The sequence below is a fragment of the Babylonia areolata genome, chromosome 5, assembly GCF_041734735.1.
Source record: "Babylonia areolata isolate BAREFJ2019XMU chromosome 5, ASM4173473v1, whole genome shotgun sequence".
NCBI classification, from domain to species: Eukaryota; Metazoa; Mollusca; class Gastropoda; order Neogastropoda; family Buccinidae; genus Babylonia; species Babylonia areolata.
In genome coordinates this window covers 3,422,027-3,449,641 of record NC_134880.1, presented here as the reverse complement: position 1 = coordinate 3,449,641, position 27,615 = coordinate 3,422,027, and the positions used below count along the sequence as shown (strand labels likewise).

At 43.2% G+C, this 27,615-nt stretch overlaps 1 protein-coding gene across 1 annotated transcript; it reads right to left on the bottom strand.

The window, feature by feature from the left end:
• Nucleotides 1–1,863: 1,863 nt before the first annotated feature.
• Nucleotides 1,864–26,802, bottom strand: LOC143281868 (stomatin-like protein stl-1). Its single transcript, XM_076587127.1, has 11 exons — nt 26,623–26,802; nt 23,364–23,498; nt 15,324–15,423; nt 11,863–11,921; nt 10,809–10,941; nt 10,098–10,154; nt 8,193–8,285; nt 7,070–7,168; nt 5,124–5,203; nt 4,411–4,539; nt 1,864–3,907 (listed from the first exon to the last, which is right to left on the bottom strand). Exons 1-11 carry the CDS (start codon nt 26,662–26,664, stop codon nt 3,737–3,739), a joined length of 1,098 nt encoding a protein of 365 aa, XP_076443242.1. The 5' UTR covers nt 26,665–26,802; the 3' UTR covers nt 1,864–3,736.
• Nucleotides 26,803–27,615: the final 813 nt, after the last annotated feature.

The following is a 27,615-nucleotide window of genomic DNA, read 5'->3' as shown; positions in this document are numbered from 1 at the left end:
GTTTCTTTTCTCCATGGATGTTATTATGTAGAGGTGGAAATAGACTTTTTGTTGCACAAAAATTATTATCTTGACCAGAATACATAATGCAACTGAGCTAAGGTGCAAACTTTGCAACAATGAGGAAGAAAATGAAGTACATTTCGTCCTAACTTGTCCTGTCCAGCATGACTTAAGAAAAAGGTATATATCATCCAAATTCTGTAAATTTCCCAGTCAGCATAGATTAGCATTACTCATGGCTTCTCGGCATGAACAGACCATTTGCAATTTGTCAATTTATTTGTTCAAAGCATTCAGACTGCTATCCACTCTGTCTTAGAATACTGGTTTGTTCTTGATGATATGATAAGCTTATTTCCTGTTGTTTTTCTTACATGATCATGTGTATGTACCCCTTCACGAGGGGCAATGGCCTATACATGAATAAATTATTCGTATCCATATCCCTCCATCCAGACTGTACAAGTATGCAACACGAAAATTGACATTTTTGCAGCCTGTCTTTAATGTTGTCATTCTGGTGTTGTCAGTAGTTAGACCCCTTCCATCCTGTTTCCTGTGATGGTTAACCCTGTTAGCCTATCACATGTCAGGATGTGGGTGTTGACATTAAACCCGAATATAACAAACAATACCTCAGCTTCTGAGTGATTACACTTCTGTATTTGCATTCTATTTTTGACAGCAATAAGAGTGAATTTCATCTATGAATTTCCTACTATTGACAATATACACTTAGCTGATGATTTAGACTGGATAAATGTGCTACATGAATTCAAGTGAGATGTTTTCCATGTACCTCAAATGACAGCTCCCATTTATCCATGAATGCTAAAGACTGACATGCAATATTCAATCAAAAAAAAAAAAAAAAAGGAGATTTGTGTGAAAGTGCATGCTTGCATGTATACATAAATAGTGACTTGTATAGTTTATATTTTCTGCGCATGCACGTGCACACACACACCACACACACAAACCATACAGTACTCAGTGTTTACACGACATTCATACATCACAGAGACATTCCTCCAGAAGGAAACCAAATATTTTTGTTTTTTTCTATTTATCATAACACAGAAAAAAAAAAGCATGGTAAACACATTCTCAACCACATGTGAATCAATTTGTAACTGAACATGCACATTTGAAGAGACTTTAAGGCATTTTACCTACCTAAAACAGTTCTTTCCTGGTACTCACCTCACACAGAAAAATTAATATGCAGCAGATGAGCCAGGAGGCAAAAGATTTCAAATTCACACTGGAAGTTTATCTTGGTGTTCATCATTCATATAACAGGCTTGTCGACAGACAGTGGGATGACACCAACACAGTGGCTGAGGACTGTGGACTACAGAGTGCCTCGACTCCCTCATGCATCCAGCAATGCAGGAGCATCCAACTCTAAGTGGCTGACTGTCATCTATGGCAGAAAGATGAATGTGTTCACTGCCTCACCTAAGCAGTTTTCGGACCTTCTTCTGCATGAGGCAGGGACGTGGAAAGGTGTTGGAAATGTTCCAATAGGCTAAGTGAAAAGAAACAATATATTCTTGTTCAACTTCAGTACACCCCACCCCCCCACCCCAACCTCCCCTGGCTCCCCCCTCCTCCAATCTTCCTGGTCACCCCCAAGCTGTCCACACTGACACTTGTACAGGTGTTCACTCAGAAGACATTCACCTTCATTCCTCAGCCATTCAACAGACACATGAAAATCATGACCATGATTTCACCTTTTGTTGTAAACTATGTACAGACACTGTCACCCAATACCTGGCATGTCCTTCAGGCAAAAACCTCTTTATGACGGTGACGACAGAATCAATCCCAAGCAAAAATAAATAATCCATTGTCTTTCCTTTTTTTTTTTTTTGTTTTGGTCTCAAATCTCCAGTATTCTGCACCATTGTGAATCATACAATCTTAACAGTGAAGAGTTTTCAATCTCAAAGGTCAACAGATGTGTAGATTTGCTGGTGCCTTTATGTGTAAAAGCATGCAGAAGATCAAACACACATGTAAAAGATCTGTAATCCATGTCTGAGTTTGATGGATTACAGAAATGCAGAATTACCCAACATGCACCAACCAGAAGTAGAATCATCAACAATTTGATGTTAGTGATTTTACCAATTTCAAACCCAGGAGTTTACAGCCTGAGCAGGCTTCCCTGTCATACTGATGTGGAAAACACACGTAAAATACACTGAAATCAACTGTTGTTTCCTCTAAATTGACATATGTGAGCCTGAAATACTTTAGAAATAAGTTGTTTTTGTTTTTTTTACCTTTCCAGTTTATACAAATGTAGGAATGTGGAAACTATATCAATGAAACAAATTTCAATGCCAGAGCAATGCTCAGGCGCAGGTTCAAATGAGTTAAGAATGACTGCATCATTCAAGTGAAAACACACCAGTTTCCTATGACTGATCAAATGAACACAGATCAGAAGATATTGTACTGTCTTGTGTACACATAGATCAATATACATTTCAATGCCTAGCCCTAACCTTTCGATTCCAAATTCAATCTCAATACCACCTACACACTGCCCCTGCACATACACACAGACAGACAGACAGGCTACAGTTAATTTAAACCCATCACAACAGTGTGTGAAATATGCCATGCTGAACAGACCATACTTTACCACACAAAGCTTTGTGAACAAACATTAACAACCTTGAACATGTATACATTAAACATTTCAATAAAGGACACTATTACAAATAATCCGTCTTTCTTTCTTTATTCAATGTCATCCAACATATGAAAATATAAGTAATTTTCCTTGTATACTTTTCTTTTGGAATAGTAACATTCATATTTTTATACGGTAGTCCAATAGCAATAATTGAAACACACAGGTGTGTCAAAACTACACCCACCTCTATCTACCCTGCCCTCTCCCCTTTCCTTTACTAGGTAGACTGGTTCACATCTGTGGTTTTCGAATAAAAAATAATGTGTCACAGTTTGGGCCAATAATAAAGAATTGAAGACAAAATATCAATAAGAAATTAAACATGTATACAAACTGAGGCAATTAAAAGATATCTGACTTCATCTCCAACTTCTTCAAAATGCATTCTCCAAAACAGGCAAAATATGAAAAAAGTAATCCTTTCTTCTAAGAGACAGAAAGTTAGAAATGACTTACCCTTCCCACACACCAGAACAACCTATGCACACAGATATTTCATTACACTTTTTTTTTCTACATAAGAATGTTTTCCTTCATCTACACACATTCCAAGTGATTTTGGGCAAACAAGGATAAGATTTTTAAGTATCTGAAACATTATTAACACATTTGCAATGATCCAAAACTATCAACAACAAAAAAACCCCAAAAAATCTTACATTCTAACCTACCCAGGACATTTTTTTCAAAGGTTGGGCTAAAGTTTCAAAGGACTCAACCAGTCTAGAATAAATGTTGACAACAGATGAAACCAACTTGGTCATGTTGTGTTTATAAATATTGTTTCCAAGACTGCCAATTTGGAATGGATCTTCATGTAACTTAAAACAGAAACAAGTAAACCTCATCGACTGTTCTTTCTGATGAAACGATGTCCTCACTATGAGCCAGACCTGAAAGAACTGAAGACTGATGGATGTTTGCATCAAACAGGAACCTACATTGCAGCCCATTTTGACCAGCATTCAAAAACAGGATCACCATTCACTCATGCATCCACCTTTCCCCTGGTTCATCCTATCAATGATATTTCTTTTCATCAGGGTGTTCAGATCCAAAGTCTCTCTCATTATCCTCTGGCTGTGGAACGAAGGGTTGATGGGACTCCTCCGGTGTGCCAGCATCACCCGATTCATCAATGTCAAGCATCTCAGCATTTTTGTTGGTAAGGCTGGAGTATATTGTCATGGCCTGGCAGACAGAAAAATAACACACACACTGTAATGAGAAAACAAGTAAACAAATAATCAATTTGATGGTGTGGATAAGACAAGAAGGAGATGTCCAGTATCACCAGCTCATTTTGCTTCACTGTGGAGTTCATTTTTTCAAACAAATACAGTAAGGTTTGCACTGTGTTTCTGGTTCTTTTCATTTAAATACAATTGTGTTTCAGATTTTTTTTCATTTTTCGAACAATTCCAGTAGGGTTTGCAGTGTGTTTCAGATTGTTTCCATTTGAATATAAATATAGTTGGTAAGGTTTGCAATCTGTTCAAAGTTGGGTTTAATAACCTAATGGCTGACACTATTAAGGTCAACTTGTCTGCGAGAGTAGTGTCTTCACAGATTTTTTCCTTTACCAAACATCATAATGAGTAAGGTTTGCAATCTGTTTCAGATTCTTTCCTGTTTTCAAACAGCCAAGCAACAAAGGAACAGACCGACAGACAAATCAACCAGACTCAGATGACCTGTGTGACCATGGAGGACACATCGCCGGTGTTGGAGGGGAGGATGACCGTGTTGCTGGTCTTGGCCAGGTTGCTAAACGCTGTCACGTACTGCTCCGCCACGTTCATCGACACCGCATTCATGCCGTTCTGTGCAACATTCAGTTTCCTTTCACTGTTTTTCAGGGTATGAAGGATTACACACAGACGAACAAATGAACAAACTAAACATTGAAAAAAACAACTAATAAAAGAACTGTGTCAACATTTATGTGTAAAATACAACACATGCATGCTCTATCAGTAATGTGACTCTATTACCCCACTCATTTACATAAAACACGTACAACTGTTCCAAATATATCAAAATATTCTACAAAACTGCCTTGGAATACATTATACAAAGTCTCATATCCATATACTCTTTGAATGTAGTGCTAGAAAGCTGGACAGATTATCAGTTTCATACAGACATTTGTCATCTTCCTAGTTTTTTTAACTGAATGCAAAAGTGTTCTTGAAATTGAAGACATCAGTCCACAAAAATTATAACATGATTCAACAATGTAGTGTTAGAAAGCTGGACATATTATCAGTTTCATACAGACATTTGTCATCTTCCTAGTTTTTTTAACTGAATGCAAAAGTGTTCTTGAATTTGAAGACATCAGTCCACAAGAATTACAACATGATTCAACACACACACACACACACACACACAAACACACTCTAACCTTCTGAGACAACGCTTTAGACACTCTGTCCACAGCAGCAGCTTTCGCCTTTGCCCTTGTAAACATGGCTTCTGCATCACCTGCACAAACACACACACACACCTCAAAAACAGTGTTTTTAATTTCTACAACTTTCAAAGGGGTGATCCATCCATTCATTCATGTTGTTCACATGTAACGTAAGAAATCAGGCTAAAAGCAGAACTGTATAACTACAAGCACATGCACACTATCATGCACTGACACACACGCATATGGCATCACTATTTTGCTCAAAAACTTTCTAATTAAAAAAGATCCTATCTCACATGAATACATTAACATACAGATACTGATGATCAAATGATTGTTGGAGACAGTATCCTTTTGAAAATTAGGCGAAGGATTCCAGCCCTTTTCAAACATGTCATTCTTGTGGATCTCATCTTTACTGAAGGGTTTAGGATTTGTGTCAGTCATCGGTCACTGACATATACAATTTTGAAATGACCCATTGATGTGGCAGCCAGTCGGTCACTTGACATTAAATTTTCATGAAATCAGTCATGCTAAAAGAGCTTTTCCAGATTTCTCTTATTCTCCTGCAAAATCATGACTGCAATTTCAAAATAGAAAATATTACTGTTAGTGTTGTTCCTCTGTAATTTGACACAAAGCAGAAAAACATTGTAAGAAAACAAAAATCAAAACTTGCACTGAGCTGGGAACAAATGGGCTATGGTCATATAATCACACTGTCCGAGTGTCGCTTGTGTATTGAAAATTGCAGCGGTACACAATGCCAGTTTAACTTTTTACTTTCCAGCCAGTCTCCTTGATTGAGGATGGCTCTGATACATGTAGAACATCAACCTCATAGCGGAGCATGCCACTGAAAGGAGCTGTGCAATGTCGATAAAGATCTGATAAATGTTCAAAACAGTTGCAACCTCTTCCATTCTACAAAATAAATATTTGGAGAGGATGAATCTGAGAAATTTCTTTTTTAATTTGTTGATGCTATGCTACAGTGTGTCTCTCTCAAATACTATTGAGATCTGATTAAGATACATTCAAGTGTACTGTTACATGCATGACTGTATATATTTCATAATCTGAGCTGCCGTACCTCGTTTCAGGGACAAGGAAAACATTATCTATTCATCTGATCTTCTTCCTGTGTAAACACAAGGGAATTAAACAGGTCTGTGGTGTACATTATGCTGGTATGGTACTTGAGGAAAGTGCTTGCCTAAATCTGTGGCATAAGACTGACATGAATGACAGTTACACGGTAAACCTAGTGTCTTTCAGCTGTACTGCTTTGCTTCTGTTTCTACCTTTTCTTCTGAATTAATTGGATCATAATGTCAACACTTACTAATCCGAGGAGCATGCAAAAATCCGTGTTTCACCATTTCAGAATCAAGTTTACTTCTGACAATGTTGTATTTTACATGTTCATCATGACACAGCAAACATTAGCACTTAGTCACACATATCATCACACACAAACACACACACACCTGTGTTTAAACCATTTCACATACCAAAGAGAGTGATGACATACAACAAATTCAATAATAAATTTGGGGGAAGTAAGGTGACTCAATGGAAATGCCAGGGAGAGGGAATATGGAGTTTGTTTTTCCTGACCCATCAAGCTGGTCTACTGACCCATGGTGTACTGAAACAAACCTAACTCTGTGATCACTAGAGTATATGTCCAAAGAGAATTAGAACATAACTTACACATCATGGAAAAGTTACTTCAGTGTAACAATAAAAACACTGTTTTTTCTATGGAAAAAAAAAATCAAACAGATCAAGTATAAGACGGGGAAACACAAGCAAGGACAACAAAAATCTACTCACCATTATGTCCATTCTCTCTCTCTCTCTCTCACACACACACACACACACTCACTCACACATACACTCAATTATGCAGTCGCACTTCCACAAACCTGTCGCTTGGTTAATCTGTTCAGCTTTGAAAGCTTCAGAATTCAAAATGCGGGCCCTCTTCTTTCCTTCAGCTACGTTGATATCTGCTTCCCGTACACCTGGGGAGTGAGGAAACTGATGAAGCAAACACTTTCTCACAGGACTTAGGACAATTTAGAAATCCTGGGAGTCCCAGAGACTCTTTGGCCATATTTCAAGGATACCCCAGGCTACATTCACAGAGTAACTCTACAGCTACTCAATCTAATCAAATGTACATAACTAATAAAATACTATACACATACAAAGGCAAGCACACCTATCAATCATAACTGTCTTGGCTTCTGGGCCAAGAAAAGGCTGAGGTGAGGGATTAATCTCTTCTTTGTAGCAACTGATCCTGATGTCAGGCTGAACCTCCCAACACACAATTTCTTCCTCCTTTTATATATGTGTTTTAGAAACTTTAAGAATGTCCAGGAGACTGACTCTACAAACATGCAGTGCATCCTTTCCATTTCCAAAGCATCAGGGATGCATAGTTATGCTTTATGTGAAGCTCTGACTCATCAAAGTGGTAAATGTGAAAATGGTAAGAAAACGCTTCTCAGAGAACATTTTGAAAAGAAAATAAATAAAGAGAAAAAGGCATGACAAACAAACTAAAAAAAAACAACAAAACTCCCACACACAATTTGTTCATGAAAAGTAAACATGAAATACTTCTAAATCTGATTCCTGTTTCATAATTTTTGTGCAAAACAGGTGTCAACAGGACGCTGGCGATCAAGAATGTTCATGCAGAGAGAGTTAATCATCATCATTCAACAGTGGATATGTGTGAAAGGTTTAATCAATGCTCTACCAAAAACAAAGAAAGTGTATCATTATTATCAATATCATTATCATGATCTCGATCAGGCAGTGGAAGCATCAACAGCAAGACTGCATCATGACACCAAATGCAACCATGATGCAGTAACAAAAATAAAAGCTGTATTATCATTATCATTATTATTATCATTATTATCATTAATCATTACAATCATTCAAGGCAGTGGAACCATCAACAGGGAGACTGCATCATGGTACCAACTGTTGTTTGCAACCGGCACATCTTTCATCAGTTCCACCAATCCCCACCTTCAGACTCCAGAATGGCGGCACGCTTTTTCCTCTCCGCTTCCACCTGCATTTGCATCGCCTCCTGCACTCTGGATGGCAGTTTGATGTCACCTGTCCACAGGACACAGCTAAACTGTACTGTATTGCATTACACTGTCTTATAAAATTATATCATGTTATCACTTTTTTGTCACAACAGCATCTTTTATCTGCGCAAAGTGCATGCTGCACACAGGATTTCGGTTTATGATATCAATCCAAATGAATAGCATCCAGACCACCACTCGAGGTCCAGTGGAGGCGGAGAAAATTCTAGTGAGTGTGGGACTGGATCCCGCAAGCTAAGATTCATTCACTTCCTAGTGGACGCATTCCCACTAAGCCACCAACCCTCTCACTGACTGTTTTCACTACCTTACTTTTCACTGTCATCCATCCTTAGTCAGGCCACACAGCTAAATCTTATCAGACAACGTTTTTCACTACCTTACTTTTCACTGTCGTCCATCCTTAGTCAGGCCACACAGCTAAATCTTATCAGACGTTTTTCATTACCTTACTTTTCACTGTCGTCCATCCTTAGTCAGGCCACACAGCTAAATCTTATCAGACGTTTTTCATTACCTTACTTTTCACTGTCGTCCATCCTAAGTCAGGCCACACAGCTAAATCTTATCAGACGTTTTTCACTACCTTACTTTTCACTGTCATCCATCCTTAGTCAGGCCACACAGCTAAATCTTATCAGACGTTTTTCACTACCTTACTTTTCACTGTCATCCATCCTTAGTCAGGCCACACAGCTAAATCTTATCAGACAACGTTTTTCACTACCTTACTTTTCACTGTCATCAATCCTTAGTCAAGCCACACAGCTAAATCTTATCAGACGTTTTTCACTACCTTACTTTTCACTGTCATCCATCCTTAGTCAGGCCACACAGCTAAATCTTATCAGACAACGTTTTTCACTACCTTACTTTTCACTGTCGTCCATCCTAAGTCAGGCCACACAGCTAAATCTTATCAGACAACGTTTTTCACTACCTTACTTTTCACTGTCGTCCATCCTAAGTCAGGCCACACAGCTAAATCTTATCACTGAACGTTTTTCACTACCTTACTTTTTACTGAAGTCAATCCTAAGTCAAACCACACAGCTGAATCTTATCACTGAACGTTTTTCACTACCTTACTTTTTACTGAAGTCAATCCTAAGTCAAACCACACAGCTGAATCTTATCACTGAACGTTTTTCACTACCTTACTTTTCACTGTCGTCCATCCTCAGCCAAGCCAAACAGCTAAATCTTATCACTGAACGTTTTTCACTACCATACTTTTACTGAAGTCAATCCTAAGTCAAACCACACAGCTGAATCTTATCACTGAACGTTTTTCACTACCTTACTTTTCACTGTCGTCCACCCTCAGCCAAGCCAAACAGCTAAATCTTTTCACTGAACGTTTTTCACTACCTTACTTTTTACTAAAGTCAATCCTAAGTCAAACCACACAGCTAAATCTTATCACTGAACGTTTTTCACTACCTTACTTTTCACTGAAGCCAGTCACTCTCTGGTCTCTCTCTCTACCCCTTCATGTGCATTCCCACCCATACAAACATCATGCACTCTCTTGTACTGACAGCAGACACAGATCAACATAATTCATTTTCAGATTAACTTAAAGATATAATGACAAAGTCACCTCACACACAAAACCCATTATTTCAAACAGGGTACTTTTCAAAATACTTTTCACTTTCTAAATAACCAATTCAAACAATAAAATTCACATTTTTAAAAACCAATTCAAATGACTTAATATAATGATTACTTTTTTAAGTAAACCTTACACCGTTTTTTTCTGCTGATTCAAAATACATTCTTGCAGTGATGGAACAAGCTGCAGTGTACTTACGGATTTCGTAACGAAGGCACATGATACCCCAAGCCTCAGACGCTTTGTTCAAGGAATCTGGACAAAAAAACAAAAAGAACCATTACTTACAATAGTTTTAGTATCAAGGAAAAAAAAAAACCCACCCAAAGTAATCAACCCAATCAAATGTGTGTGTCTGTGTGTGCATGTGTAATCAGATTTGAAGGTTTTAAACAATGGAAGGTTTTTTTAAACTTTGAGTGGAAAGTTTAAAGTGGTGACTTGTTTTTATTGTCTTTTTTGTGTGTGTTTTTTTTTAACCCTTGTAGTAGGTATTAACGTGGCGATAGCCTTGAGATGTCCTTAGTGGTCGGCTAGGCTCTAAGCACCATAATTTGATTTGATAATTTGATTTGATGTGTGTGCATAAATGTATGCATATGTGCATGTGTGTGTGTGTGAGTGTGTGTGTGTGTGCATGTGTATTTGTTTCTCTGCAAGCAAGATATTGCACATGCAGCTGTACATGTTTTCTTTCTTTGTGCAGATAAATTCATGTATTCATGTACTTCTATTGTTAACAAGATACTGCTATGGACATCAGTTAATCGACTACTGATATTCTACAAGATTTTGATAATTCATCTTACTTAAAGATTATGCATATCCTTCAAGCACCTCTTATGAAAAAAACAATAAACATATATACCCAAACAAACAAACAAATCCTGATCATCATCCCAAACTTACCCACAATATTGATGTTGAGCATCTCTCGTTCCCTGAACACAGTGTCCAAGGCAATCTTGCCAATTTCCGATCTCATGGTTGTCTGTGCGAGCTGTGTGATGGCATACTCCGGGTCCTCTACACCATAAGAGGCCTGAAAAATTGGGAGGTTTCAAAATGAAGTGGATTCAATTTTTCTAAACTTCTTTTTTAGGAGTGTGATATTGGGGTCTCTCACTTTTGTCTATCCTGCCTTCCTTTCTTTCACTAACGGCTAATGAGCAATCTCTACCAATAATGTTACAACACTTCCTGCACACACGCTAACTCACATCGACTGTAACTGCCATTCCACATGCACTGTTTCAGTACATGGGATGGGAAAAAAAATTATTTCCTGATTTCTTGTTTCTTTGTTTGATGTCTGAATGTGATAGGTGTTTTCTTGCTCCTTTACTGTAGAAACCACACGAAAACAAAAGAGAGAAGTGTTCTTTTTTCAGGGATGGTTGGTGACAGCGGGGCAGGGAAGTTGTGTGTGTGTGTGTGTGTGTGTGTGTGTGTGTGTGTGTTTGTGTTTGTGTGTGTACATGTCTGTTTGTGTGTGCATATGTGTGATGACAAAGATGATCAGCATTTTTCAAGCATGGTCATATTCATTCATCTAAAGCTAAAACATACCTCTGAATTTGACCATTCTCACCAGCGGATTAAAAAAAGTACTAAACACAATGAAATAATTTATATATATATATATATATATATATATATATATAAAAGTTGACTCCCATGGCTGAAATGGCAGGATGAAGATAACCACACACATAACAGACCACTTGTGGAAATGAGCAACTCTTTCATGAAGATGAAATTGCTCCAAAGAGGAACATGTTATGTTCAACATGTCGTGGTCCTATTCAGGAAACATCAAACAGCACTGGCACCTTGTCGATTGCAAGTACTGCCAAATTCGGCACTGAATACCAAACAGATTTTTCTCTTTTTTTTCTTTTATAATATAACACATCCATTTATGGTCTGAAATATTCCCAGTACTCTTTCAGAGCCATCTCACTTTATAAGGGTCCAGAACTCTCACGTACAGAACCGCATCCATTTGCAGGGTAACATTGTCTGCACACAGAAAATAGTCCATCAAGTCAATGCACAGATATATCAATTAAACATCTTAATTTTCTGGCATATCTTCACAGTATACATCACTATCACTCCTACTCAAAATTCATGAACATATGAAAAACATAATCATCAGGTTTATTTGAAAGATTCCACACTTAGGGGGTCAGGAAGCAGGAAAATAAATGAAGGCAAAGTGAAAAAGAAAAGGCAAAGTATACCAGGCTGCACGGTAAAATATCTTCACAATCATGTCTTCATTACATATCTAACATTTGATCATCCATTCCACATACCCTGCAGGTTATGCTTTGATTTTATTTACAGAGCTTTAAGCATAACTGTTGTTAATCATTCTATGTTTGTGAGTTTATGTGTGGATCTTATGGATTCTGATATTCTCAGCAGTTGTTGGGACTGGTGATGACGTCAACTCAACACTTGAAACAATTCTATATCCCCTTTGTTGGTTTCAGCAAGATGAAAAAACTACCTAGGTAATATACAAATAGTAAAGAGTGGTAACCCTCTCCACAGACAAGGTACATAACTTCAAGCCAATGGGGCTTACGCTACCAATTCACCTAGCACACAGGTAAATAAAAAAGGATACACTGGAACAAACCCAGACACTTCCCCCAAAAAAGGAAGCGCCAGGCTTGCTCTTATACTGATCATTTGACGTGCACACAGTAGCAATGACAAAAGAAATGTGCAAACACATATTCGCTTTTATTCAAGACTGGCATAGCCTCTTAAATCCTGAACAAGCCACACAAAACACACGGACAATACAGAACAAACACATGGTTGCCTCGGTGGTTTTTCAACTTGATATTAATGAACAATGAGGCCAGGAAATCAAATAATTAACAAATAGTAAAGAGTAGTAACTCTCTCCACACACAAGGTACATAATTTCAAGCCTATGCTGCTTATGCTACCAATTCAGACTGATTGACTGAGAAGCTTCATCAGCTGTTCCAGCTCATTTGGCAACATGAGGCAGTTCCACAGGACTTCAAAGACGCTTCCATCATACACCTGTACAAGCGCAAAGGAAATCGTCAGGCCTGTGACAACCATCGTGGAATATCCCTGCTGTCCGTCGCAGGCAAGACTCTGGCCAGAATGCTACTCAACTGTCTCATAGCGTACATTGAGCAACGTCTCCTACCAGAGAGCCAATGTGGCTTCTGGAAAGAATGCGGGTCTATCGGCATGGTGTTTGCTGCCAGGTAGCTCCAGAAGAAGTGTCAGGAACAAAACGCTGACCTTTACTCCACCTATGTCGATCTGACCAAGGCCTTCGATACTGTTAGCAGAGATGGCCTTTGGAGAATCATGGCGAAGTACGGATGTCCCAGAAAGTTCATCACCATCATACGGCAACTGCACGATGGGATGCTGGCCCGAGTCCAAGACAACGGAGAGACTTCAGAAACATTCCCTGTCTCCAACGGAGTCAAGCAAGGGTGTGTTCTTGCCCCCACCCTGTTCAGTCTCATGTTTTCAGCCATGTTTACAGATGCCTTCAGAGACGCTGACGTAGGCATTGGCATCAGGTACCGCACAGATGGCTCACTCTTCAACCTCAGGAGGCCTCAAGCAAAAACCAAGGTGAGGACAGACACCGTCAACGACTTCCTGTTTGCTGCGCTCTCAACGCTGCCTCCAAAGCTGACATGCAACACAGCGTCGACAAGTTCTCTGCTGCCTGTGACAACTTTGGCCTCAAAATCAGCACAAAGAAGACTAAGGTGATGCACCAGCCAGCTCCAGGAAAGCCTTACGTTGAACCAAATATCTTCATCAACAGGCAACGACTGAACGTGGTGGACAAGTTCGCATACCTGGACAGTACACTCTCTAGCACAGTTCTCATCAACGACGAGCTGAATGCCAGACACGCCAAAGCCAGCGCTGCCTTCGGCAGACTCCATAAGAACGTTTGGAACAGGAGATGCATCACCCTGGAGATGAAGCTCAAAGTATACAAGGCCATAGTTCTCACCACACTGCTCTATGGATGTGAATCATGGACGGTATGCCAAAAAGCTGAACCACTCCCACACCACCAGCCTCAGAAAACTTCTCGGCATAAAGTGGCAAGAGAAGATCCCTGACACAAAGGTGCTCACTCGTGCAAACTTGCCCAGCATCTACACCATCTTGATGCAGGCCCAGCTGCGCTGGGCAGGCCATGTAGTTCACATGCCAAACCACCGGCTCCCCAAGAAACTGCTGTACGGTGAACTCCAACATGGCAAGCGTTCCCATGGAGGCCAAAAGAAGCGCTTCAAAGACACTCTGAAAGCTTCTCTGAAGGCCTTCAACATCAGCCATGACACATGGGAGCTGAATGCAATGGACAGACCAAAGTGGCGTTCAGCTGTCTACAAAGGCGCCAAATCCTGTGAGGCCAACAGAATCGCTGCAGCAGAGCAATGCAGACAGGCGCGGATTGGCCTGACCACATCTGCGCACCCACAGAACCCAACCCACCCACCCCAAGGATGACTAGATGGTCCTCGTCAATCCCGACGGATGAACCACACATAATTTCAAGCCAATGCTGCTTATGCTACCAATTCAGCTAGCACACGGGTAAATAAAAGGTACCTTGGAACAAACCCAGACACTTCCCCAAAAAAGGAAGTGCCAGGCTTGCTCTTATACTGATCATTTGACGTGCACGCAGCAGCAATGACAGAAGAAATGTGCAAACACAAATTAGGTAATATAGTTTTACTTCTTCTTAATGTCTTTTTTTTGTTTGTTTGTTTGTCACATCTAAAATAGACATGTATTTGTCATGGATGTGTGTGTATGTTTGTTCCATCACGTATCTAATTCTTATTAATGTCTTTTTGTTTGTCACATCTAAAAGACACATATTTGTCATGGATGTGTGTGTATGTTTGTTCCATCACATATCTAATTCTTATTAATGTCTTTTTGTTTGTCACATCTAAAAGACGCATATTTGTCATGGATGTGTGTGTATGTTTGTTCCATCACATATGCTCAGGCATAAACAAGCTTTTGTACAAATGCTAAACATGCAGTTTATGACATTTTCAATCCACCAACATCTATTCAGGGTTTTTTTTTTTTTTTTTTTTTATTTCTTCGAGTTTGACAAATAGACCTATAAGTAGTTTTGTTAGTTAATGTACTTCTGACATTGTAGTTTTTTGTTTTGATTTTTCTTGTTCTTATCCCCCTCAATATTCTCAACATGATCCAATCAATTAACCAATCTGTGTTAATACAGGCACAAATGTTTTTCTTTAAGTTACTGTCTGTGTAGATCTTCATCAGCTCCTGCTAACTACAACTGTCACAGAATTATTTCTTTGAGAATGAAACATAAAAAAAGCTTAACAAGTTACTTACCTCGTGTGATGGCGCTTTGCTGAGGCACATCTATGACAATTTCTTTCAAGCTCTGAACATACTTGATAGAGTCCACCACAGGAATCAGAAAATTAAATCCCTGCACAGAGAAACATATTTGTCGTTAACAAATATCTGTCAGTCTTATTCATATCTACAAACATGCTTATGTGAACACGCACTACGAATACACAAAGAAAACACTGAATGGAAAGAAACATGCAGAACAATACTGACCCTCACACTGCAGTCCATAATAAGCAATACAAACGGCACTTGATAGCATGGGTTACATTATGATTATACATTGTTATAACTTTAAATATGAACATGTCAACAAAATTAAGCATCAAACAGAAATGATATATGCATATATATATATATATAGGAGGAGTTTGTATTATACTCCATGTTTGGTGTTAAATATACTTACCATGTCAAACTGATGCAAACTAGGCCTATTGGTTTGCTCTGCTTGGCCAAATTTCGCGCGGCTAACAGTGAAAAGATGGGCCCACCGCTCTCAGCCAATCAAACGCCTCTAAAAACTATAAGCGCTTAATCATTCCGTGGCCATGAACAAAAATGCCCCATGAGAACCACGGCGGAGACGCGGGGACGGACGGGCGGGCATTCGAGTTTGACATGGTAAGTATATTTAACACCAAACATGGAGTATAATACAAACTCCTCCTTTTGGTGTCATATACTGTACCATGTCAAACTGATGCAGAATTTAAAGCAAATGGAGGCGGGCAACGCCTACTGGTTCATATGGGGAGCCCTTGTAACTGAGACGGCAGTGTTAGCCGCGACAAAGGAAATCCCCTTGGAACCGTCAGCCCTGGTCATACAGAAATTCCTGAGGTAGAAGTTGATGAAGGGATTCTCAGACGGCCAGAAGGCTGCCTCCAAGACATGCTGCGTTGGCACTGAGTGCTGGAAGGCAGCCGAAGTAGCTATGGCCCGCACTTCGTGTGCCCTGGGATGAAGACAGCTGATATCCCTGTGTGCATGAGAGTAGGCTCTACGAATGACTTGGGAAACCTGGCGGGAAATGGTGCCTGCAGCGATGTCTTTCTTGTAATTCTCATTGAGGGAGATGAGCAGACCCCTCTGAGAAGAACGCCTATGGCGAGACCTATCCCAATAATATTTGAGACACCGAACAGGACAGGTGCCTATCCTCATCATCTTGGGCAAGAATATCAGACAAAGGTCTGACCCTCGGAGAGGGGGAAGGAACCTCAGGGTCTTGGTTCTTAGCCAGAAACTCTGGAAGGAAACGAATAGTGATGGAACCATCTCTGTGGAAGGCCAGATCTTGTGGCATTTCACTAAGCCCGTGCAGCTCACTTCTACGACTGCCTGTGGCCAGCCACAGAAGGAAAGTGGTCTTGAGGGTGAGGATGTCAACAGGAATAGTCCCCAATGGTAGGAAGGGCTGTTTTCGAATGAAATCCAGCACCAGGAACAAGTCCCAGAGGGGCACTCTTCTGGGGTCTCTAGCTTCCTTCAGAGGGGCACCCCTAGCCACCTCTCTGAGCAGGCAATCCACTTCAAAGGCGGAACCACCTAGCTGTTTGCATTGTGGTACAGAAGGCAGACCTGTACCCTCGCACAGAACTAGCAGACAGGATGAACCGAGGAGCAGAGAGCCAGAAAGTTGGCCAGCTGCATGCTCGTAAGGTTCGTAGGGGTAATGCCCTGAGCTGTACACCACCGCAACCATATCTTCCAGCGAAAGTCATACAAAGTCTCCATTCCCTGCCTCCTTGCTCTGGTGACTATGGAGAGGAGGTCAGAGGAGGCAGACCCCTGGGTCAGCACAGCCGACACAGAGGCCGACCGAGGGGTCGAGGACTTCAATGGTGATGCTGACAGTTCCGACCGCACAGCAGCCATGCGTGCTGGTGGAGCAGTTGAGGATTGGAATGCGGAGTGCCCGAGTGAGGCTGCCTCAGCAGATGAGATTTGGTTTCAAGTTCCAGGGGTGGGAACATGTGTCAGGGACTGAAGGTCCGGAAACCAGGTCTGGGCTGGCCATTTCGGCGCAATGAGGATCGGCTGCGGGTGTTCCAATCTGTCTTTCCGTATCACCTTGGACAGAATTGGAAAGGGAGGAAACGCGGAGGCAATCAGACTGCTCCAATCTAGAGAGAGAGCATCCACTGCCCACGCTTCTGGGTCGGCAACCGAAGACACGGAAGTGGGAAGTCTCTTGTTGAACAAGGTCCACCATCGGCCGAAACCACTGTTCCCACACCCCCTGAAGGCTGTCCTTGTCCAGGGTGCACTCTGTGCGCATGACACTCTTGGGCCTGCTAAGAGCATCTGCCAAGAAGTTGGTTTTTCCTGCTCAGTGTCTCGCTGAAAGTGCAATGCCCTTGCTGTGGCACCAAACGGAGGAGAGCCTCAGTCCGCATTGAGAGGTCTGCCGAGTGCGCTCCCCCCATTTGTTCACATAACATGCGACCGTCGTCTTGTCCGTGAACAAGCGGATGGTCTTGCCAGTGGCCTCCCCCATGAAGTGCAGGAGAGTCCTGCGAACTGCCTCCAGTTCCAGAACATTGATGTGGCATAGGCGCTCCTCCGGGGACCAAGTCCCTGCTGCATAGAGTGAGTCCATGTGGGCTCCCCAGCCCAGGGAGGAGGCGTCTGTGAAGAGTGCCACCTGAAGAGTAGGTGGGGCTAAGGGTGTCCAAAGGGGGTGATTAACCACTCTGATGTCACCTCGAGGAACCACTCGCCCAGACATATCTGGGTATCCCATGGCTGAGTGCTCTGGGACTGGCGTAACCTCAGTACCCTCTGGAGAGGGCGCTTGAGAACCCTGTCCAGGGGAATGAGAGGTGCCGTGGACTCCATCATGACCAAGAGGGAAGAAAGTGTCTGCGCTGTATCTTGGGAGGAGTGGCGCCAGTGGCTGAGGAGGCCTGCCAGACGGTACCAGTGATCTGGCGCCAGAGAGACTATCATAGACCGCATGTCGAATCTCATCCCTAAGAAGTCGAAGGACTGACATGGGGACAGATCGCATATCTGCTGGTCCATGAGGAAGCCCAGTTGGGAGCAAAGGTCTAGAAGTCTGGCCGTATGACTCAGGCACCGGGCCTGCGACTGGGCCAGGATAAGCAAGTCGTCCAGGTACACACAGAGACAAATGGATTCCGAGCGGACGATGGACACCAATTCCCGCACCACCTTGGTAGACAGGAAAGGGGCAAGGGACAGACCAAATGGGAGGGCCGGGAACTGGATCCCCTTGTCCCTCCACACGAACCTCAGGTACCGACGGGATGCCGAATGGATGAGTATATGAAAATAAGCATCTTCCAGATCGATAGAGGTAGGCCAATCACCTTGTTGGATGGTCTCCCGAATCTGTGCCTGTGTGTCAATCTTGAGTTTGATTTTGGGGAGGAATTTGTTGAGGGGGGACAAGTCCAAAACTGGTCTCCACCCTCCCGAGACCTTTGGAATCACCAACAACCAGCCGTAAAAACCGGGGCCCGGGTCCGAGAGTTGAGATATAGCCCCATGAGGAGTGGGTGCGATATCTCTTTTTCTAGGACGTTCTCCTGCTCCGTTGAGCTGGGCACCTAAGGAGGAAGAGTGGATCTTTAGAGGGGGGAGATCCTCCACCCAAGACAGCATGTACCCCGACTCTAGCACCGACATAATCCCGTCGTTGAGTCCCAGAGCACACCACTGATGTGCATGCCGGGACAAGTTTCCTACTTGGAGGGGCTGAACGACTGGCGGTGCTGAATCGGGGCCCAGTCATTGGGGGTGCTGCCTTCTGGCCTTGGGCATGGCCGGTCGGCTTGGACAGACCTAAGGTGGTTTATTCCTCTGCCACTGATTCGGCACACGCTGCCTTGACAGGCGGCGTGGTATATGGAGGGGCCCTGGTGGCCAGTCTCTTCAATGGCATAGAACCCTGGAGCCCATGAGAGGTGTGGGCCAAATATGAGGCCACCTCCCTGTTTGTCTCTGCCCTGTGGCTGACAAAATGGAGTGGGAACTGGCCGAAGAGGGAGTGCTGCTGTGCTGGGATGGACCGCAGGGCAGCCCTCTCCTCCACAGGAATGTTAGAGAGGCTGAAAATGGCATCACGCCGCGCTAGCACAGTATTGAAGTGAAGGCTGGTAGCTGTGTCTGCAGCTGCCGTGAGACCAGATGCTACCCTATTGCCAAAAGCGTGTAACCTCTGGTCGGTGAAGAGGCCCGGCGGGACAGAGGAAGGAGACCCCTTGTCCTGATTAACTGGACACTGTTCGCACAGGTCATTGGCCCTGTGAAGGAACGTGTCGAAGGTGTACGCCGTGGAAACCTCGAGGGGGCAGCGGCGGGCCAATTTGTCCCACTCTGCTAACGTTTTAAAGGATAGGTTAGCTGAAGTGGGGAAGGTGGTGCGCTGTGAGACCAACATCCTGTCCTGTGCGGAGGGCTCTGCTCCGCTGTAGGCAGGGTGGTCCTGCGTGTACCAGGACCACAACCCTCCCTTGTAGGAATCTTTAAGAAACTTTCCCGGGGAAAAGGCGCCCGGGGCAGAGAGGGACTCCCTGCCTAGAGGAGGGATGGAAGCAGCACCCCTGACAGTGCGGGCTGACTTAATAAGCCATACCTGCACCATTTCTGGCACTCTGAGTTGCCTTGTGGTTCTGGAGTTAGAGTCACATGGCGTAAGGAGGGTCAAAGGTAACAAAGTAGCCTGAGGGACTGCTTCGGCATACGTGGCCCTATTGGGGAGGGTCAGTTCGAGCTCGGCAAAGTCCGGGTTTGGTTCAGGCTGGTCCCTAGGGAGGCACGGGCTCAATCTGTCCCCCCTGGGATGTGGGCGAAGAGTGCTCATCTGCTTGTTCGTCCTCATCCGAAGACAGGGGCTCCCACTCTTGTTCGCAGTCCATCCCCTGCTGGGTGCCATCCCAAGTGGATGTACCCACTGGGGCGTCCTGTGAGCTGTGGTCAGCCCATCGGGATGAGCTGGGACGATCCCGAGCCGGGACCATGGCCGCCACTGTTATGTCCTTGACACCTGAAGCGGGTGGGGAGCGTGTGGACCGTAGGTCCAACCATGCTTGGGATGGTGGGTGCCACACCTTTTCAGAGAGGGCGTCCCTGGATGCAAGAGTGACCCACGAGTGCTGTGTGGGGACAAACACCCACTCATCTCACTGTAGGACCGAGGGCTGGGCAGGTGGGGACTGCCGGCTCCGCCGGGCCGAGTAGGGTCCCTGAGCAGCCGTCGGTCCTGACAAGGAGGCCGTTGTGACCGTGGTGGTCACCTGTGGGTTGACAGAGGCCCGATTTGTGGACAGAGTGGCAATATTGGTCGAGGAACTCGACCTGACCGACAAGAAGTCGATCCCACTTGTCGGGGCTGTGTGTGTCACCCTGTGAGATGTGCTGGGTTGGGTCCGGTGGGGAGCGGACAAGGGGCTGGCCCTTGGTGCTCCCGGCAACCCAGTGTGCATCCTAGATGCGCCCCAGTACGGGTAGAATGGGGGTAACTACCCGTGGGCACCAGCCATACTGTGACCCAAACCCCAAGGGTCACTGGTGCATTGACCTCCATGAAGGGAACAACCTGGCCAAGTCGGAGGGAGGTCAGGTCCGACTTGGGTGTCAGTCCCGCCCGAAGACGAGCGGGCTGACTGCCCGGAACCGCCTGACACGCACGGGCCTCCCCCAGCAGGGGAGACCGGCCGGATAGCGGGAAGACCTGCAGAGCAGGTTGCCACGCGCCCCGAATCCCCTCCCGTGGGGAGACTGGGGTGGCTTGGCCCGGGGTGGGCAAAGTAGAGATCCCCCCCCGGAACCAAATTTTTCTCCCCCCCCAAAAGGAGGTGGGGGAGGGGGGTCGACAGAGAAGGGAGGAGGGGGAACAACAATGGGGCACGTGAGGGCCGTCTCCGAGTGGGGACCCGGGTAATGGCCGGGCGCGGCCTCCCCTCGGGAGTCCGCGCCTAGCTGCGAGTCCCCACAGCACGGAGATGACTTGCCATTCCCCCTTCTCCCTGCCTCGCGCTGGGACACCTCGGGAGGCGACGCTCGTACCTCTTTCCCCCCGGTCCCCTTCATGACCGTTTTACTGGTACGAACGTCGCCTCCGCGATCAGCGTCTAACGACGCATCGCCGCGGTCCGTATCGGGAGGAATCATGAGCTCCGGGCCTGGGAGAGTCTCTTACCGAGTCTCAATCCCAGCATCATGATTCCCTGCCTTCGTGGTATGGCACACGAGGCATGGAACCCGCGCTTAGGCACCCAGCGAAAATCCGACCCCCAACAGAGAAAGGAAAGACAGGATCGACTTAGAGGCAGAAAAAATCAAACGAATCGAGGGTGCCGAGTCGAATCGAGTACACAGAATGTAAGAATACAATAAACACAAGCCGCATGCAACAAAATAAGGCCAAAAGGATACGCTGAACAGCCGAAAAAAGCGTAAGACGAGACAGAGCGTAAACCTGACAAGATGGCGTGGAGAGCCTTGGCCAAAGGAATGATTAAGCGCTTATAGTTTTTAGAGGCGTTTGATTGGCTGAGAGCGGTGGGCCCATCTTTTCACTGTTAGCCGCGCGAAATTTGGCCAAGCAGAGCAAACCAATAGGCCTAGTTTGCATCAGTTTGACATGGTACAGTATATGACACCAAAATATATATATATATATATATATATATATATATATATATATATATATACATACACACACACACATATATATATATATATGTATATATATATATATATATATATATATATATAACGAAAACCACTGAACCCTAGGTATTTACAACCTCAGCAGGCTTCCCTGTCATACTGACGCAGAAAATATACTGAAACCGACCATTTTTTTCTTTAAATTCACACGTGTGCACACAGCCACAAGTAATGTAGAAGTTAGTACCCTTTGCTTCTGGTTTACACAAATGTAGGAACGTGGAGTCCATTTTAATGAAACAAATTTCAATACCAGAGCATTGCTTGGACGCAGGGTATAGATTTAATGAGTAAATACCAATTGTTACAAAAACCCTTCACCTTAAAATGAAAATCTGAAAAGGGCTTCTGGCAATGTATAAATATACACACCTGATGTTTTGAACATGTTTGTGCTGAAGTGGGTTCACAGCATGTTAAAAAATAATTCAAGAAGGAACACACAGAAAGAGTGAAAACTGTTGCCTGGAGCTTTTGTCTAATACCAGGATGATTTGCTACAAAGAAGAGTTACTTCCCTTGGCCACTGCTTGGCCCAGAAACCCAGACATTGGACTTGGTTTACCTGCTTTTGTTTGTGTGTAGCAATGCAAATTTGATAATGAAAAAAGTGCGTCATTTCACTGACACTCCAAAGGTAGTCTGGGACCCACTAAAATTTGGGTAAAAGAGAAGCCCTGCTGATGTTATACGACAAACATACTTTTGATGACTGGAACTAACATGAATATTTGAAGCCTGCAGATGAACTAGGAAAATGGAAGTGAGATCAGAGCAAGAGGAATCCAAATTCAAAAGAATGAATGGACTTGCCTTAAACTACAGGCGGTGTGAGAGACAGACACTTAGACAGACAGACAGAGGACAGTGAGGTTTGAAATTCCCACAGGGCTGCTGGTACCAGATGAGTAGAATTACACAAGGGAATGGTGATAACACCCATTCCACTTTTCAGCTGAACCAGTGTGTCCCCACAACCTACCCCATTCCCCTTGAAAAGTATATGAACTATACCACTTGAATTGCAGCAACAACTGGCAGCTGGATAAATAAAGAATCAGAAAAAAAGCATGGTTTGAGTTCAATGGATGCCAAGGCCAGGATTTTTATTCAGTCCACCATCACACTCTCTAATAGACTTTGAGTGGTAGCAGCCCTCAAAGAAGAAGGTGAATTCTAAGGAATTTTTGGCTCTTAAATGACAGACAGATACAGTCAGACAAACAAAACAATAAACACAGCACAATATATTAGTACAATATCATATTAATGCTACAAAGATATAGAGAAAAAAACCCATAGATTATTCACCGGTTCCAGCACACGAAGGTATTTTCCAAAACGTTCAATGACCCATGCTTCCTGCTGAGGCACAAACAGAACAGCTGTGTTGAAGGGAAGTCGTGAGCGATGCCGGATCTGTTGATGGGACTGCTGCAACAGCGCCTGTGGTGCCAGAAACAATGTCAGAAATCAGTGCAACACCTTTTCATTTATTTGCTATACTACATATCAAATTACAGTTTATATATATCTTTTATATATATATAGAGAGAGAGAGGGGGGGAGAGAGAGGGAGAGGGGGGAGGAGGGGGAAGAGAGAGTGAGAAAGAGAGGGAGAGAAGACAAGACAAGACAACAAAATATCAAATTCTTTAGTTTATTTCAAGGATAACGTATAAGCACTGATGTGCTTTTTTCTTTTTTTTACATCCAGTCCCTGCCCTGAAGAGGGTCTACACATCACAATACTAGATAATCAAATAACACACTATACTGCAAATATGAATACACTCATGTACTAACACAGATACACATTGCAATGACTATGATAGGAGAAAATATATTCTTTCTTTACCAAAGAAAACCTCAGAGTGTAGGTATATTAAAGAAACCATATGGGGAAAATGTTGTTGCATGTGAACGAGAGAGAGAGACAGACAGACAGACAGAATGGGTGAGAGAGAGAGAGAAAAGGGGTGTTAATAGAGAGAAAGAGTAATCGCACTGTAAGAAAACAACTACCACATAGACAACCTCACATCATAGAGAACTGTAGGTGAAGGCAAACTGAACAAACACAGCATGCATAACCATCATCTTATATACCATATCTGTCTGTCTATGTATGTGTATATATATGGATGTAAGAGGGACTGAGTCAAAAAGGCGTACTGTAGCTGGGGGATTGGGGGATGGGGAGATGACACCTCACTGGAGGTTCTGGGGGGCACAGCCCCCCTGAAGCATACACATTTTTTTTTTTTTTTTTTTTTTTTGCAAACACCAATATCAGTACAGGAATCGCCATTGTTTCATTGTTCCACATGGGTCAATACGAACTTTTTTTAAAATGGCGCATAAAGTGATAAACACACAAAAGAAAGAACTGTGGTGGTTGTTTTTTTTTTAACCCTAAACTCTGGTATCAAACAAAAACATTTTTTGCTTGTAATGGAGATGAATCGTGGGTACTTCGGCAATATATCCTAGGCCTAAATAACATACACTGACTGCAGCCATCAAGTGTATCACCGCATCATGACATTAGCAAACATAATTTCAGCACACATTTAAAAAGCCTTGTCAAATGTTGCTGTTTTTGTTACATGAAGTGACCAATGGCTCTAGTGGCTAGACAGGGACAGAGATTTGCAAGCAAGCACGCACGCGCCTGTGTGTGTGTGTGTGTGTGTGTGTGCGTGTGTGCATGTGTGTGTGTGTGTGTGATGATCTTATTTTTGTTTGAGCTATCTACTGTATGCCCAGTTTGAGTAGGGAAATTTAATCCTAATGAAGTTTACTTTCATTCCTCCTCAACCAGATCCAACTTGAACTCTTTTCTGCTGCTTCTGCCATTGCCTTGAGAGCCCATGTTCTCTCTCTGCCAGAAATCGACAGCTGTTTCATAAGGCTGTAGGCATACTTCTCGGTCTTGTAGATGTGGGCTTCCTCCTTCTGTTTTTGTTGATGCATAACCTACGCTGGACAGGACACGTTGTCCGCATGACAGACAGCAGGATCCCGAAGATGCTTTTGTATGGCCAGCTGAAGGAAGGCCACCGTGAACTTGGAAGACCCTGCAAGCGCTTCAAGGACACCTTGAAGACAAACCTCAAAGCCTGTGACATAGACATCGCTTCCGGGGAAACTGATGCCCTTGACCGCTCTCGCTGGAGGATGCTGTGCTCTAGTGGCATAAAGACATTTGAAAACAAGAGAACGCTGGCCATTAAGGAGAAGCGTGAGCAAAGGAAGCAGGGCTCAACTTCTGGAGATGTTTTCCCTTGCAACACCTGTGGGAAGTGCTGCGCATCCAGAATCAGCCTCTTCTCCCATATGAGGACATACACCGACAGATAAGCCTTATATGTCCCGTTCGCGCATGTCTGCTCCTGGAGATATGACACCGACAAGCTTCCCGATCTCTTTACAAATTTTTCTATTTCAAGCCCATTGCTTGATGCATGGAATGCCCCACAAACTCGGACATACCGGCGTTTAGAATCGAGACAAGTTTCATTATGAGTACTGACCCAAACTTGTGTTTATATACACACTCCCATCTTAATCGTTTTCATGTATGTTTTGTACCACAGACGGGTAACTTCGAAATTTTCCGTGGGTCCGATTTTTTCTTTCACTTTGCGTATCCCCCATTCTTTCCAAGCCCCTTGCTAGGTGCATGGAATGCCCCAAAAAGCATCCCTTTTTAGACACCTTTCTAATCTCGACAAGTTCGTTTTAAAATCCTCTACTATAGTCGACAAACTTATATATATATAATTAACATTTTCACCCGTTTGGGACTTTCTCACGTATGTTTTGTACTGCAGACGGGTAAAAATGTTAATTATAAGAATGTCAAACCAGAGATGGTGCACAACTTCATCACAAGCAGGTATACCCATTTGGGTAGATTTTATTTCTGACTTCAACATCAAAGAGTGGATGGGCAAAAATATTAATATTGCCTGTCTTTTGGCATAGGGAATTTATGTGAAAATTCCAAGTGAACTATTATTATGATCACTGACTTGTTCAATAGGTTCGGTTTGAAGTTGGAGGGAAGCATATTTGACTGAAGTGTTTTACCTCTTTTGTCTGGTTGCCATCGACATGTATTTTGTTTTTTGTGGTCCATTTCACGAGTTCACCAGCACTTTGTCTTTTGCAAAAGTGTCAATTTCAGGACATGAGTACGAGATGTGACGATTGTCGTTTCATTCGCAAAAAGTTCGCACACGGATTTGGAGAGGCTGGTCATTGTATAATATTGAGAACAGCAATCTCCATGGGCCTAAAACAGACCCATGGGGTTAATTAAGTGCTGTTACTATGTATTTATTGTCACACACTGACTGATTGAGAGAGACAGACAGACAGACAGAGAGACAGATACAGAGACAGAGACACTGACAGAGATAGCAATGTTTCTGTATTAGTTTCTTACACACATAAAATAAATAATTTCATGTCTTTTACTACCATTGACTGAGTCTTCGTGAAACACAGAGTGGAGATTTCATAAGCCGTCTACTTCAAGTGCAGACGACACAAGTTTACTTACAGTAAAAATTCTCCCGCTTCCTTGTCGCAGTACTCGATGCATGGCTCTCTTGGGTAAAAACAAAATGTTAACACGGGTTTCAAAAGTTTCTTTACTTCCTGAAACTACTGAAGTTCAGTAAATCGTTTCTTTGGAACTGAGATGCACAATGTCACCGGCTTGAACAACAGATCGCATGTGTGTGACCTCTTCAGGTCACTTCCGTTTTCCCATCGAAGAAAAGGTAACTCTGGCCATAGACACTGGCAACCCCAGAGATAACTGCGTTTTGTCATGCAATCCCTAGATATTTGTGTGGACTCTACTGACAAGACAAGACAAGACAAGACATTTTTTCTGAGGATAATAGATAAGCACTAGTGTGGTTTTCTTACATCGAGACAACGCCCAAAATAGGGTCTACTCTACACAATACTGAATGATAAAGGCATAAACATGACAGTTACAAATTTTTTTTTAATGTACATGAAATGAAATACACGCACACATCACAATTTAGGCCTAAGGATAATGTTGGTGGATTGGGGAGGGTCGACAGAAGAAGAGGGGGAAAACAAAAAGTGGAAGGAAGAGAGACAGACGAAAGAGATGAAAGGAAGCATGAAAAATTTAATGAGCTACGGTAAACACACATGTAGCCTACTCAGTGGCACAAATCTGTTGTTTGGAATGGTTATAATGTTTAGAACGAATAACAAAGTACTGCAAATAACTATGCACAAATATATACACACTGGTGAGAAAAACGCAGCAATAGCTTAAAGTGAGATAATGCACTTTTCGAGAGGAGGCAATGATTATTAGTCTACATTGATATAATGAAATTGTCACGGTTGCAAGTGCCGGCATGGGATAAGAGAGAGAGAGAGAGAGAGAGAGAGAGAGAGAGAGAGAGAGAGAGAGAGAGAGACAGAGACAGAGACAGAGACAGAGACAGAGAGACGGGGGGACGGGGGGTGGGGATGGGCGGGGTGGATGGAGGGAGGAGTGGGG

What these genes read in the sequence shown, in the direction of transcription:
- LOC143281868 (XM_076587127.1), bottom strand. Translation starts at nt 26,664, where the DNA reads ATGCATCGAGTACTGCGACAAGGAAGCGGGAGAATTTTTACT. An exon ending in GAAGCGGGAGAATTTTTACT is followed by an intron (nt 23,499 to 26,622) that starts GTAAGTAAACTT and finishes CTGGCACCACAG; the next exon opens with GCGCTGTTGCAGCAGTCCCA. An exon ending in CGCCATTCTGGAGTCTGAAG is followed by an intron (nt 7,169 to 8,192) that starts GTGGGGATTGGT and finishes CTCACTCCCCAG; the next exon opens with GTGTACGGGAAGCAGATATC.